The sequence below is a fragment of the Colias eurytheme genome, chromosome 23 (genome assembly GCF_061535395.1).
Source record: "Colias eurytheme isolate Ceu_HAF_F1 chromosome 23, ilColEury1 Martin Lab GWU primary, whole genome shotgun sequence".
Taxonomy (NCBI): domain Eukaryota; kingdom Metazoa; phylum Arthropoda; class Insecta; order Lepidoptera; family Pieridae; genus Colias; species Colias eurytheme.
In genome coordinates this window covers 7,144,737-7,159,749 of record NC_143002.1, presented here as the reverse complement: position 1 = coordinate 7,159,749, position 15,013 = coordinate 7,144,737, and the positions used below count along the sequence as shown (strand labels likewise).

General features: G+C 32.0%; 2 protein-coding genes across 2 annotated transcripts in view; one reads left to right on the top strand and one right to left on the bottom strand.

Annotated features, from left to right (window-relative positions):
• The window catches only part of LOC149898389 (Y+L amino acid transporter 2), a 34,242-nt gene extending 21,054 nt beyond the window's left edge, over positions 1–13,188 (bottom strand). Inside the window, exons 1-2 of the mRNA XM_090115352.1 lie at positions 13,041–13,188; positions 139–379 (exon numbers count right to left, since the gene is read on the bottom strand). Coding sequence (XP_089971478.1) covers positions 139–379; positions 13,041–13,042 — 243 coding nt within the window. The 5' untranslated portion in view covers positions 13,043–13,188. The remainder of the gene's footprint in view (positions 1–138; positions 380–13,040) is intronic.
• A 569-nt stretch (positions 13,189–13,757) lies between these two features.
• Positions 13,758–15,013, top strand: part of LOC149898387 (NADPH-dependent diflavin oxidoreductase 1) — a 43,282-nt gene continuing 42,026 nt past the window's right edge. The window contains exon 1 of the mRNA XM_090115468.1: positions 13,758–14,225. Within this exon, the coding sequence (XP_089971594.1) occupies positions 13,841–14,225 (385 nt within the window). The 5' untranslated portion in view covers positions 13,758–13,840. The remainder of the gene's footprint in view (positions 14,226–15,013) is intronic.

The following is a 15,013-nucleotide window of genomic DNA, read 5'->3' as shown; positions in this document are numbered from 1 at the left end:
ATCCCGGACTAATATATACTCTATATATATAGACTAACCATGTCCTTATCTTCATCAAAGAATAAGTCACTGATTGTTTTAACTTATAAATGAACATCCCCGACAAACATATTCTTATAACTGACCAACTAAACTTACCATACTAAAAACTCCAGATATGATCCACACTAGTAAACTAGCATTCACAGATCCCGTGTATCTCAAGACACCAGATGGTGACACAAAGATACCACTCCCAATGATCGAACCAACGATCACTGTGATGCCATTTAGCAAGGACATCTTCGCTTCCAACGCACCGCCCTTGTCATCTTGCTCATTGTCAGATTTAAGAGCATCTGTATCGCACTCTTCCTCACCGGATTTCGCTTTGGGTGACCTGTGAACAATAATATTTATCAATTAAACAATAAACATAACAACAAAATCAGCATCTTTAGGAACACGATCCAGAGTACAAGTTTACGTACAATAGCTGTGCCTTGCTTATTGTGCAGATCATGTTTAACTCATACCACCACTGTATAACCACTTTTCATGCCAATAAATTCGTTTCATTTCGTTTCAGAAGTACAAGTATACGGTCGCATAACCGTACAGAAATAAGGTTAATCTATCCATCCCATAGAAGCTTTTAAAGTAATTTCCTATCATCATTATCGTTATCACTACTTATCATGTTATATTTTTTCATAATTTGTTCTTCCGCGATGGTTTCCTTCGCTGATAGATATAAATTAAAGATAGATAAAATAAATTATAGATGTAGCAATCTGCGAAAGTTATATTCATCATAACTAGTAAGTAATTATACCATAACCGACGTAATTGTTTTTATAGCGGTATAATATCATCACCAAAACTACGTCAAAACAATTTTATTAATCGAAGGTAATATCCACAAATCTACAGATAATAAACCCAATGGTTTATTAAAATAAAAGAAAGCTTCAAGCTGAGGTATTCACTGGCATCGAATATCGTAGCAATATGCTACGCACGTCGCACGTTCTACGTTATGTAACAAGCATAACATTTTTAAGTATTTCTTAAAATGTATAGGTACTATGACTATGTAATTATTGCTCTAGAGAACCGTTCCAATGAGGTTTGTTTAGATAATTTATAGAATAGAATTTAAAATCCTTTGAGCTAAGGTACAATTAGATTAATAATAAAGATGCATCTAAACATACTTTCTACATTGTTTAATTTAGTTTATTAAATTACAATTGTAAATAAATATTAAATTAAAATCGTATAGTTAGACACACAGTAAAATTCCACCAAGAAATAATTTCCTATTAGCAATTGAATGACCATCTGCGAATGCCATAAGGAACATATTCCCAGGCTTTTATTTAGTTCACTCAAAGGAATGCATTCAAAGGGGCTATTGTAAGCGAATGGGGTCACACAAGGACGTACACTTGGTCTCCTTTTATATGTTATAGCTGTTGTTAGGGTCAGAATTGGTGAAATAAAGTAGAATTGTATTTGCTCATGATATTTTATTACATAAATACTGGCTTCGGTTTATAGCTTTATTTAAGGTTTTTAAGGTTATGCTGAAAGCATTATACTTTGTAGAATGTATGGCAGTTTGAAGTGTGTAAAGCAAGTCATTGCATATTTGCGTTGTAGTAATCAAATATATTAAAACAGCTGTATAAACTAAGTTATTATGTGTTTTAAATTGTCCTATAAGGTGTACAATAAAGAATTTTCATTCATTCATAAACTTTACAAAATAGGGCTGTAAGATATACAAATATAAGACAGGAATTAAATTATTAAAAATGTTGTTCGTAGTTGAAATAAAAGTGTCTTATTCTTATAACTCGCTCTTGCGGTCCGATGAGCTTATCACGCAGAAAAATTCATTCAAAAACATTTTAATGAGGAAAAAAACGATAAATATATCATAGCGATAACTGGAAGCAAAACTTTAACACACGCGTAAGAGAAGACGAATCATTATTCCTATACAGATACAATATCAATTTAGCATACAATGTATTTATAAACTTAAGTCTAGTCTCTAATTAAAGGGGAACTGATTTCACCGCAGCGTTTGATAGCGTCACCAATTGACGATCCTCACTTATCGGAGTCAGAGGTTGACTGATAAGTCCTTGCTCGGTTCCGGAACAATGGAAGTTCGCTGCACTTTATCACGGCATTGCATTGCGAATCTCTTTTTGATTTGGTTTACTTGATATTGGATACAGACTTTCTACAGATATCAATAATTATATAAATCGGACGTTCTTCTTTTTTTGTTTAAACGCGCTAATCTTAGGAACTACTGCTCCGATTTGTAAATTTATTTCAGTGCTAGATAGCTCATTTATCGAAGAAGGCTTTATATCATCACGATACGGCTAATAGGAGCCGGGGAATGTGGATAAAACCCCGGGGTACAGCATGTATATAAGTATACCTACATAACAGGAAAATATGACGTACTCATTGAAAGTTACATCATGCAATTGATCCATTGAACCATAAATTGTGTAGCTTACTAGACATTTCGATAATATATATGTAGTTTCAAATTTCATGATACAAAGGTTTAAACAACTTACAGATTACTTCTAAAAGGGCTATACTTATGCTAATAGGGAAAGCGTAAAAAGTTTTTGCAATATAAAATCTTGATTTCCACCCTCTGCTCCATATGAATTCCCTCTAGAGATATGGCACGACTTCTCCCTATACGAATTTCAACCCTCTTTTTAAACCCTTTCAAAATTTGTTTTTGCACTAAAAAGAAATCTTTGGCTTTGTTCTAGGGTCTATTTTTAATTTTACACTTCAATAATACAGAAGTTAAGTATGGCGAAAAAGTGGAACATATTTATTGAGTTAAAGAATTAGGTTTCCTGAAACTGAACGAAAATATAGTTACTACGACGTGGAAATAAAAAGCTTTCTAGTACTTTAAGAATAATGAAGATTAACCTTATGAAACACAAAGAGTTCATTTTCCAAATGGACCTTTTATAAAAGTGAATTTTAAACAAAATAATTATCGTAATTGTATTTCGTATAAACACATTTTTCTGGTAGTTTATGTAGAGAGCAGTTTCCGTTGCCATAATAAGTTTTATGATATCTACCCTTGTCAATACAGATAATTGTTTATAAAAAACGTATGTATTCAGAGTAAATATTATTCTAAAGACTAGTGATAACAATGATATACAAACAGATAATGCTCAATGTTTGACCTCATGTGGTCATTTTGGTAAAACATAAGCTGTGAATTGTGATTGTGGCGCCAAGTAAATTATTTTTTATTGGCAAATTACTGATAATATGAGGTTTTCCTGAACGACTTGGCAACAGCCAATTTTTTGCTATAAAATAATCTTTTTTGACGAATTTATTTATTTTATAAAAATTGTAAAATCGGAGAAATCTATCTTCTTATATATAAAAATGAATCGCAAAATGTGTTGGTAAGCGCATAACTCGAGAACGGCTGAACCGATTTCGATAATTCTTTTTTTATTATATTCCTTGAAGTACGAGGATGGTTCTTATGTAGAGAAAACGTAAACATGTACCACGGGCGAAGCCGGGGCGGACCGCTAGTCTTCTTTATATATAAAAATGAATCGCAAAATGTGTTGGTAAGCGCATAACTCGAGAACGGCTGAACCGATTTCGATAATTCTTTTTTTATTATATTCCTTGAAGTACGAGGATGGTTCTTATGTAGAGAAAACGTAAACATGTACCACGGGCGAAGCCGGGGCGGACCGCTAGTATATATATATATAACAATGAAACCCGTTTTCCTTGGTCACGGCATCACGTGCGAACGGGTGGACCGATTTCGATAATTCTTTTTTTATTATATACCCTGAAGTACTTACTAGGATGGTTTTTATGTAAAGAAAACGTAAATATGTACTACGGGCGAAGCCGGGGCGGACCGCTAGTGGTTTATAAAATCGTAAGTATGTTTTGAGTTAAGCGGTTAGCAACTCATTCATAGATTATTATTTTTTATTATGTAGTCTATAAAGAAACCTATTTAGGCACTCTGTTTCATAAGTAAGTTCATCTCCTAAACAATTATTTCATAATTTTTATACTAATTCATTGAAAAAATATGTACTTACTTATGTATTAAAAAAAATATTTAAGCTCACAACTCATTCATAAAATCCGTTATTATGTAAAGATATTTATTTATTGTACGATAGTTTATTGTCTACAAGATAATTGTTGTGACCTTGTCTCGATCGATCTGACGAAACTGGGCCATTTCAAACTATACTTTTGCGTCACTGATTTAGGTGTTTTACATAGTGTCTGAGTATATATTTTTTATCTAATCCTAATAAGTCTGGATTAGGGTCTAAATCTTATTTGTTTTTGGCGCCAAATAGTTTAAAAATGATTGATGTCGAGCTATGTAATAATTTACTATTTAGAAATTTGATTGTCTGCTCGAACATTGGCTCAGTTATTGTAATAGAAAGTGCTTATCGTCTTGAAAATTAGTAATTACATTTCTTAAGTCTGAAATTATATTACTTAACTACATGGAAGAAAAAGACACAAAAAAAAACAATCAGCATATTTGAAATAGAATTGTTGCTAAAAAGTATTTTTTAATGTACAAATAGCGAAGAGTGACAGCAGCCCTACTGCTTTATGCGATCTATTTCAGCTTCACAATAAATTGTTACAAAAATTGCATCGAATAAAAAGCTAGATGTCTTCTAGTTTCTGGACTATAAGTACAATAAAACGAACCAAAAATCGATTCAATTCTTTACAAATAGTGTTATTTGTGTCTGTATTGGTATATTAACTTATATTTACATTAATTTACGAAAAGGTCCTTCGAGTTTCAGAAACGCCTTCTTTGTCGCGACGATATTAAATTACCGACTCTTTTCTCTGATGATAAGTAATTGCGCGACTGTGACCTATTTTATTAGTTACATCCTTTTAGCTTTCACGAGTTTATGTATCGAAGACTAAATTACATTATCGGTTTTCTTAGAGCTCACAAAAGAGAATTTGGCGTACTTAAGCCGTCATTTTTCTTTTAATAATATAGACAGAGACAATTTTGCATTTGCAACAAGACTATGAAAAATCTGACACCTCTCAAACTAAAAGCTATCCACCCGTTTACACTACAACGCATGCCTAAGTACTACTCGTGAACATACAAACATACTGTATTCGAAAATATAATATAATATAGTACCTTTCTGTCGCAGACATGAAGATAGTAGAAGGGGTGAAAAGAGGCTTCGAATGTGTTTCTCTTTTAATACATAAGCCACAGGGGTTCAAGAAAAAAATCCTTCTTATTGCAATCTGCATTGTCTTTTCACTTTGATGACATGATTTTTGAATTTGTTTCCGCTTGCTTTAGCAATTTAAAACTTTACGAAAATCTCTTCCAAGCAGAGCCGGGCGCAAATGAATAGTAAAAATAATTATTCATTTAAAAACGTCACTATTAAAAGACCACATTTTATATCCTCCCGAGACATTACAATGGTGTACAATATAATGCTGATGTCAGCTTCGTTTGAACTATTTCACATGATGCAATATTTTAGCGGTACTACATAAGCCTCAGAGTATTTCTTTTTATAGGTCATACCATTTGATTCAGCAATGCTGATATTTCAATGGCGAATGTTTTGTTGTTTTCTTTTGTGCTAAAAATATTTTGCGAAATTGTTAAGAAAAAAGTTATGAATCTGTCTTTCCATTAATTTTTAATGTAAGACGTGAATAAAGAAAAGCGATCGTATTGCAATGATTAATTAAAAAAAAAATGTTAATTAGATAATGTCACGTGCGTTTACATATTTCATTTTAAGTAGGTACGCGCGCGGCGTAGTCTGATAAATTATAAAATTCTCGTGACTTCCTCGGTAACGAGCTGTATGAAATTGAATATTTATATTAGGTAGATCTGAAAGTTCTTGCCGTAGCCAGTTATCCAGACTTCAATTTCATACGTAGGTACTTGGGAGATTGGTTGAAAAATATTACTACTTATTCCAAAATTATTTTGTAAGAAGCCCAAATGAATGAGAATTCCTCAATTTAAGCTTTTAACTTATACTTAAATTATAAAACAATTCCATGAATTCAAAATTTAAACACTACGTAAAAGTGAATATAAAGTTCGCAGAACTACAAAAAGTACGTGTCCACTTATAATTAAATATGACAATCCCAGACTTGCCAAAATTAGCGGTTCCGTTAGTCTTTTTACAACCTGATGTAATTGTGGACAATTTATCATTCCTGGCCAATTAGGAAGGTACAGGAGGTCATTACACTCAAGTTACTTGTGATGCAATCTTATTGTCTTCCTGCGTAAGGTACTGGTTCAAGCCTTCGCGGAAACGCGTGCCATCATCTTCTTATTAATTATGGTTTAGTAAAACCGGTCAAGTGCGGTTTGGACTCGCTACAATTAGGATTCCGTATAGATTTGTAAGGTTTATATACGTAGGTTATAGAAAAGGCTACTTAGGTTGAAGAAAAATAAATCTGCGTCCTAGAATCACTTCGATAATCGCCTGAAAAACTGAAGTCGCTGAGTTCAGTCGATGTCATTTTCTGATCCTGCTAGTGTCATCTTCACTTCTTTACAAATTATTATTATAAAGCTTTACTATATTGATTACTACATTGGTGTTTGTTTGTTTATTTGTCTTCCTTAATCCTTTCACGTCACATTAAAGCGGTGTATTGTATGATTTTTTTTGTCCAGAGATAGAAAACTAGATAGATGCTTTCACCGGAGTGACATCTCATTTCCACGGGAATTTCCTTTGACTAAGCGGGCGGAATGCTTGTAAGTATGTATAATATCTATACTTACTCGTAATATGTATTGCGTTGTTGTTATAAAAATAAGGAATAAAAAGAATCGTAAGGTATTTAAAACACATTCCATTCATAGCATAATATTATATAAGCTTGGAAGAGTTCAAGGATTTGTTTCTATTATATTTGCTAACTAGCGGTCCGCCCCGGCTTCGCCCGTGGTACATAATATTTACGTTTTCTCTACATAAGAACCATCCTCGTACTTCAAGGAATATAATAAAAAAAGAATTATCGAAATCGGTTCAGCCGTACTCGAGTTATGCGCTTACCAACACATTTTGCGATTCATTTTTATATATACCTAAGATTATTATACAAATTATACGGTTATAATAAATTTATACAGGAGAATATAAAAAATACTCACGAATATAATGTCAAGAAGTTAATTGGACTATATTTATCTAAGATTGGCTGTTTCCCGCGGTTTCACCCGCATTGCTCCGCTCCTTCTTGTCTTAGCGTGATGATATATAGCTATAGCCTTCTATCCAACGCCGAATTTCTCATTTCGGACCAGTAGTTCCCGAGATTAGCACGTTCAAACAAACAAATTCTTCAGCTTTATAATCACTACATAGTATAAAATAAAGTCGCATTCTCTGTCCCTATTTCCCTATGTCCCTATGTCCCTATGTCCCTATGTCCCTTTGTACGCTTAAATCTTTGAAACTACGCAACGGATTTTGATGCGGTTTTTTTTAATAGATAGAGTGATTCAAGAGGAAGGTTTATATGTATAATAACATCCATTAAACAGTGGAGAAGTACTGTTATTTTTGAGGTTTCTAATGTGATGTCGTAAATAATTACATTTTTCCGCTTACATTGCAAACGCAGGCTGAACCCTATGAGTTTTATCAAAATAATGTACTAAGTATTATACACATTGAAAAGGTCTACAGAAAAGTCCGCGATGGCATATGTCTATCTCTTATGGATAACCCACAATAACTTTTTTTTGTCATTTACTTTTTACGACAAATAATGGCTAATTTTCGAAGCGATTTTAACCAACACAGCATTAATCCTTAACCAATTAAATACCTTGAATACATTGTTCATTTAATATAGATCTATATGGCCCTTTACACCGTATGATTTAAGTGAATATTTTCGAAGATATTACAGATTTAAAAATTGCGGGACGTAACGTTTGCGGCGGTACCCGGCTATAATATATTTTATACCCGTGCGAAGCCGGAGCGGGCCGCTATGTTTTTATATACAATGTTCACAGTTTTTCTGTAGTGTATTTAGTATCAGCATTGCACCCGTGCGAAGCCGGGGCGGGTCGCTAGTATTAGTATATAGTATAGGTAGATACCCAATTAATTAGTATGCCTACATATCTGCCCACCAGAGACTAAAGAGCAGTAACAGCCCTTTTGTGATTTTTCGTTTTATTAGTGATTCTGAAAGCGGGTTTCTTAAGCTTTCTATTGAATTAACTTACTTATTTCTAAGACTATAAGAATGGTTTTTATTTAACAGTTTTCACTTACTGCAAACGAAAAAAATTAACAATTTGGCGTGATTTCCCAACTAAAATACAGTATAAATTATACTGCAGATTAAATTTTAAGGTTTCATAACTAAAATGCAGTAAGCAATATAATTTTACAGTTCTTTAGATAGTTTTATATTTCTGGAAAAAAATAAAAAAAAAAAATTAATACGCAGTAAAATTTACCGCCATACAAGCTATTTTTACTGCAAATTAAGAAAATACAATTTATTGTCACGAACTCCCAACTAAAATGCAGTAAAATCAAAGCTTGTCGCATTTTAGTTGTGAATACTTAACATTCTTTTATCATTATAAACTGACTAACACGCAGTAAAATACAGCATTACTGCAGATTAGTTTGGATAGCATAATGACACAGATATGATTATTCCTAGCTAAAGTGCAGTTAATGTTTTAAATACTGCAACTGTGAACTAGCTATTTTTCTTACTGCACTAGTAAATTGAACACTTTTTTCTTAAAAAACTAACTAAAATGCAGTATTTTTTTGACCTTACTGCATGTTAGTTGGGTTTCTTGACAAAATAACTGATCCAAACGCAGTAATAGGGCTTTTTGCTGCATTTTACTAAGTTTAAAATGGTATTTTTTACAAAAAAGGCTATGCAGTAATAGGCACCAAAAAGAATAAATGGCCATAATAAATTCAGTTATTAAGATATATTTTTTTTTATTGCTTTAACGTGTGAACCTATGCCTTTACAACCTTTCTGCATTCAAATTTTTTTGCTTATCATTCTGTTGATTTTTTAAAATCAATTCTTAACTTTAAATGCGTTTTACTCGAAATCGTGATTTTGCTGTTACTGCACTTTAGTGTATGGTGGGCAGATATGGAAACCATATTTTTTAAAACCTTACTTTTGAATCACTTTATCTATTAAAATACCATCAAAATCTGTTGCGTAATTTCAAGTTCTAAGCATAACACAGTCGGCAAGTGACTTAGCTTTATACTTTGCAATTTAGTGATACACGTCTGTACAAATCTATACTGAATATTATAAAGCTGAAGAGTTTGTTTGTTTGTTTAAACGCGCTAACCTCAGGAACTACTGGTCCGATTTGAAAAATTATTTCGGTGTTAGATAGCCCATTCATCGAGGAAGGCTATAGGCTATACAGGGTGTCCCACTATTATCCCACCTGTATCATCACGCTAAGACCAACAGGAGCGTATCCACGCGGGTGAAACCGCGGAGCGCAGCTAGTGTACAATTAAATGATTTTCTTTCGTGACTGTAACATGTATGTTTCCAATATCATGAGAACAATAAAATCAATAAATACTAGAATCTATTGTTAACTTGCCCTTAAGTTTCGGAAAGGTCGAAAGAATCGGATAACAAGGGTTAAGTTACATAAAATGGGTTATATAATGGAATATTATTTACATGAAAATGATATGTTACTAATTATTGATATTGGTTATCTAAATATTATATACTTGTAGCTTGCCCAAGTTGTGAACCCTAGATTTAGACTTTTTGTGTGCCAAATTTTATTGAAATTATATACTACCTTTACTAAATATACTAAATATCTTCCGTCTGCCTATTATAGGTATAGGTATACTAGTATAAACAACATTCGGATCTATCTCTGTGACAAATTTCATCAGGATTTGAGCATCCATTTTTGGGATAAAGGATAACCAACATCCTTCAATTATTCAACATAGTAATAATATAGTAGTAGCACGTAGTAGGCTGTATGAAGCATATAAAAGGATGACGTAAAGATATATGTATTAAAAACGTTTTATTTGTATACGTAGTACCTATATTATTATTAGTCTGTGGTTTTATCATGTAAATAGGGCTTTAGTTCTTTAAAAATTTTAAAGGTGTGCGTAATACGTGAACAATTAGCGTTACGAAATATAAATTTTTCAGCAGTTGTTTAAATACCATGCTGTAATGTCGTCATATTAGTTTTATTGTTTTTATTTCAGTTGTTCTTATACTATGTATTGTGTCTTGTACTATATTATATTGTTTATAATACCAATACAATAATAACAACAGATACAATAGATAAAGGATACTCAATGACATAAAGTATGAAAAGAAAAGACTTCTTTACGCAGCATAATCCAAATTGGGCAGAAAAGTTATTATTGCGGTCGGCGGTTATATTATGATTTATGGCCGGATTATTGGAGGTTGTAGTTTTACAAACATATCTATTTATTTTTATTTATTTTATTTTATTTAAATAAAAATAAATAGATAAGTATCTATCATGTATCTATACTGTGTCTAAATTAATAATAAACTGAAAAGTTTGCTTGTTTGTTTGAACGCGCTAATTTCAGAAACTTTTAATAAGGCGCTCGCCCGGGTTAAACCGGGATATAAAAAGACCAATAAAATATCGTCAATTAATAACAATAGCTTTGTACTGGAAGAATAATTTTCAAAATCAGTTCGAATGAATTGGAGATTATTTCGTACAAACAAACATAAAACAATATTTTCAATCGAGATACATTAAATATAAAGTACCTAACTACATGTTTATTCTTGGAAGTCAAGCGTAAGAAAATAAAAAAAAATATTCAAAGACCCTGAAAATTGAATGTTATTGCACGCCTCATAAGCGAAGCGTTGAGGTGGGTACTACTGTCACTTCGCGCAAAACATCTGATTTTTCAAACTTAAAATGTCTTTATGTATCATACATTGCACTTGTAAGATAATACATACACACACATATTAAGAAAAAACACTATTTTTAACATTCATGATATTTTTGATGTCATTTTTGTTATTTAAACTAGTTAAAAAACAGTTTAAAAAAGTTCTGTTTTGGACGTCCGTGTGTCTGTATGTGCGGAGGATTTTCTTGTTAACACGATAGCGACCGAAATACTTTACTAATCGAGTCTTTTTTTTTCTCTTACGCTTGAGTATGCTCAGGAATAGAACCCTTTCATTTTTCAGGGTGTGATTCGATGTGGTTTAATTGTTATTAAATAAACAAAAATAATAATTAAGTAATAAATAATTATTAAAAAAAAATTATGAGGCGTGCACTTTTGGATTTTCCAAATTTTTTTTTATATTTATGATTTGTGTATTATATTTATTATTATCAGTTATGTCCATATTTAAATATCCACGATTAAATAGCTACATCAAATCATATCAAATCGATTAACAATGACTAAGCCTTTAAATTCCCTAATCCCTTAGCCAGCTAAGGGTTTTTAATATATTATAGTACTTTGAGGTGAAAGGTAAAGAGACCCTGCACGTGTTACAGAGTCAGAGGTCAGATTTTACGATCGATACCACGTGGGCGAGGGTTTGGACTTTGGGGTTAAAATGTATACAGAAACTTATGTGCGTACAGAATATATAAAGATATTACATATTCTTCAGAATATTGTAGGTACTTTATATAATATTATCTTCTTCTTATATATAAAATTCTCGTGTCACAATGTTAGTCTGCATACTCCTCCGAAACGGGTGGACCGATTCTCATGAAATTTTCTGTGCATATCGGGTAAGTCTGAGAATCGGCCAACATCTATTTTTCATATGTACCACGGGCGAAGCCGGGGCGGGCCGCTAGTTATATTATAATAATATCAAGAAGTTTTATGAATTTCCTTGCAAATGGACGAATAGAGGAAGTTCTGACTTACAATCTACGTAAGACAAAAAATCCTACACGATTACCTATCTATTTGTATTATTTCTATTTTATACGTTGTATAAGTTTAGAAGAGAAGAAGAAGAACTTCAATTTTAATACAGAACACAACCTTATTTAAAATATGGAACACATTTTTAACATTTTTAATCGCCTGTGCACACTTAACCGCATCAAAATCCGTTGCGTAGTTTTAAAGATCTAAGCATACATAGGAACATAGGGACAGAGAAAGCGACTTTGTTTTATACTATGTAGTGATTAATGGACCATTTGCTTCTTGGAATAATAAAAACTTATCCTATACCTAAATATTAAATACTTCGTAGCTACTGGCTACATAATATTTTAGAAAGGATATTAAACCCAACGTGGATTTGAAAGGATGCGCAAATTAAAACCGTCTTTCATCTCCAAAAAATGCTAAGCTTCCTTTTATTTATTCTGCAAGTCTTTATTGTAAAATCTTGCCTTTGTAAGATAATGACAAGATATTTCTTTGTAAATTGCAATAATGAGAGCATTTTGTGTTGCTTTCTCTATTTCTCAATTTATTACAATGATCATAGCTGACGAAATTTTGTGAAGACACGCGGGTGCAATTAAGAATTACTTACTTACGAATTAGTTTCTGAGAATTTTGCGATTTTTTTTAACTTTTTCATTTATACCATCGTATTTTTCTATGCTATAAAAATAATATAAAATGTGTATTATTTTAAATATTCTTATATTTAATTATTATATAATTATTAACAAATTCCTGCTGTAACTATACGGCTGGATGACCTTCGACCAATCATAAATTGAACTATTAGCATAATCACCAAATACTGTCGCACTGATAACCTTTTGAGAGAAGATATTATCGCGAACTTTTCTATTTCAATATAAAATATCAGAGATGAATTTTATAAAAATCATTATTTAGAAAATTAAAATAATGTTCAGTACTTACATTTTGATGGTTATCAATAGATTTTTTTCGATTTACTATGTTATAATTTTTTTAGTCACTACACTGATTTTTCCCGCCTTTTTAAAATGGGGCGACTAAGCCCGCCAACACGGACCGCGAGACTGCCGTGCGCCAATTCAAAGAGAGAGGGAATATCAGCTCTGTATGAGAGCAATAGAGAGATGCAGACTTCGCACGTATTGAACGAGATTTTCGAATGAGGGATGAATTGGGGTGGTTTACGTGAGATGGGTTGTAAGTTATTTTTAGAACAATGTTTTTTTTTCATTTAGCTTGGACCCTTGCATGTTTAATGTCTATCGGTATCGGTATTTTTATTAAACACTGATTGAATTGAACGTGAGGAATTTTATTGCAGTTCGTATGTTGTACATGTTCGAAATTTTAAATAAAACATGTATGATGAGAATCAACTTCCGTTCAAATATTGTCATTGCTAAAAATGATTCATTATTAACACTATTAACTAAAGAAATAACTAATAAGTAACCAAAAATGCGAAATATAAATATTTTATAAAAATTTGGAACATAAAAATAAAATTAACTATAATTTAAGAGATTTTTCGATAAAATTTCAATTTTTTTGTAAACTGTAAAGTCTAATGAGGTGAGTAGTACCTATATTCTTTGGTCTAATGTCACCTTGTCATCTGTCGATCAGCTGATAATGTCAATAATTATTGATTTAGTGCAGAATTGACATCTGGTGGGTGCAGTGTTGTGTTTTATTGATTAAAACATTATTAAAAGAGAATTTCTTCAATCCCGAACATAAAAATGACGCTCGCGAATAGGATTGTGATATTGTATGGGAGCCAGACATATACTGCCCAAGAATACGCCGAGAGAATATGGCGAACCACCAAATTATTAGACTTGAAAGGGCCAGTGCAGGCAATGGATGACTATCCAGTTTCTCGCCTTATTCATGAGGAATACGCTTTGTTCGTCTGCTCAACAACCGGGGAGGGAGACGAACCAGACAATATGAAGACCTTCTGGAAGTTTCTGCTGCGGAAAAATCTGCCAGCGAAATCGCTCACGAATCTTAAATTTGGCGTGATTGGCTTGGGAGATTCTTCGTATTCCAAGTTCAATTTTGCGGCTAAGAAGCTGCATAAACGTTTGCTGCAATTAGGAGCTCAGGCTTTACATGAAATAGGTATTAAGTTATTCTAAGCACTTAATTTATTAGTATCTCATAATTAATTTAATGAGGCCAAGGTTAAGTAAGGTGCAACATTTTACCTCTTTACTGATACTACTGTAGTTCAATTTTATTAATTGTAATCAAAGCAAAAAAATCCTACTGATAATTAAAAATAATACAAAACACAACTGCAAACACATTAAAGAATTACTGATACAGTGAAATAGTAATATATTGTTATTCAATCCTCCGAATGTTTGATCAAAAAGTTTATGAGCAAGTCAACCTTTTTATAAAAATCCTATTAACTATTATAATTAAGTATCAAAAAACCTGTCTCTTTCCCTAAACAGAGAAAATTTAAATCACATTTACACCGGTCATTGTTCTTATAGATAATTCTATTTAAATAGCTAGACAGATAAATAAAAGGCTTTCTTTTTATTGATTAGATAAAAAGTAAAATATTTAGCTATCAATTTAGGTGACACTGTAAGACGTTAGTGGTAAATGATCTATATTCCATTGTGCTGATGTATATTCCATTGTACAAAAATTGTAATTCAATTCTAAAGTTATTTAATATTATGGTCAATTAATTTAAGAGACCAAACCATGAGTTAATCTTATTTATTATTATAAATGCAAAAGTTTGTATGTTTGTAACTCCTTCACACAAAAACAACTGAACCGATTTTCATGAAATTTGGCTACACACATAAGCCTGTTTTTATTTGAAAATGCCGGATAAGCCGGGCGAAAAACGAGTATATTTTAATATTTTCAATTTTGTATTATTT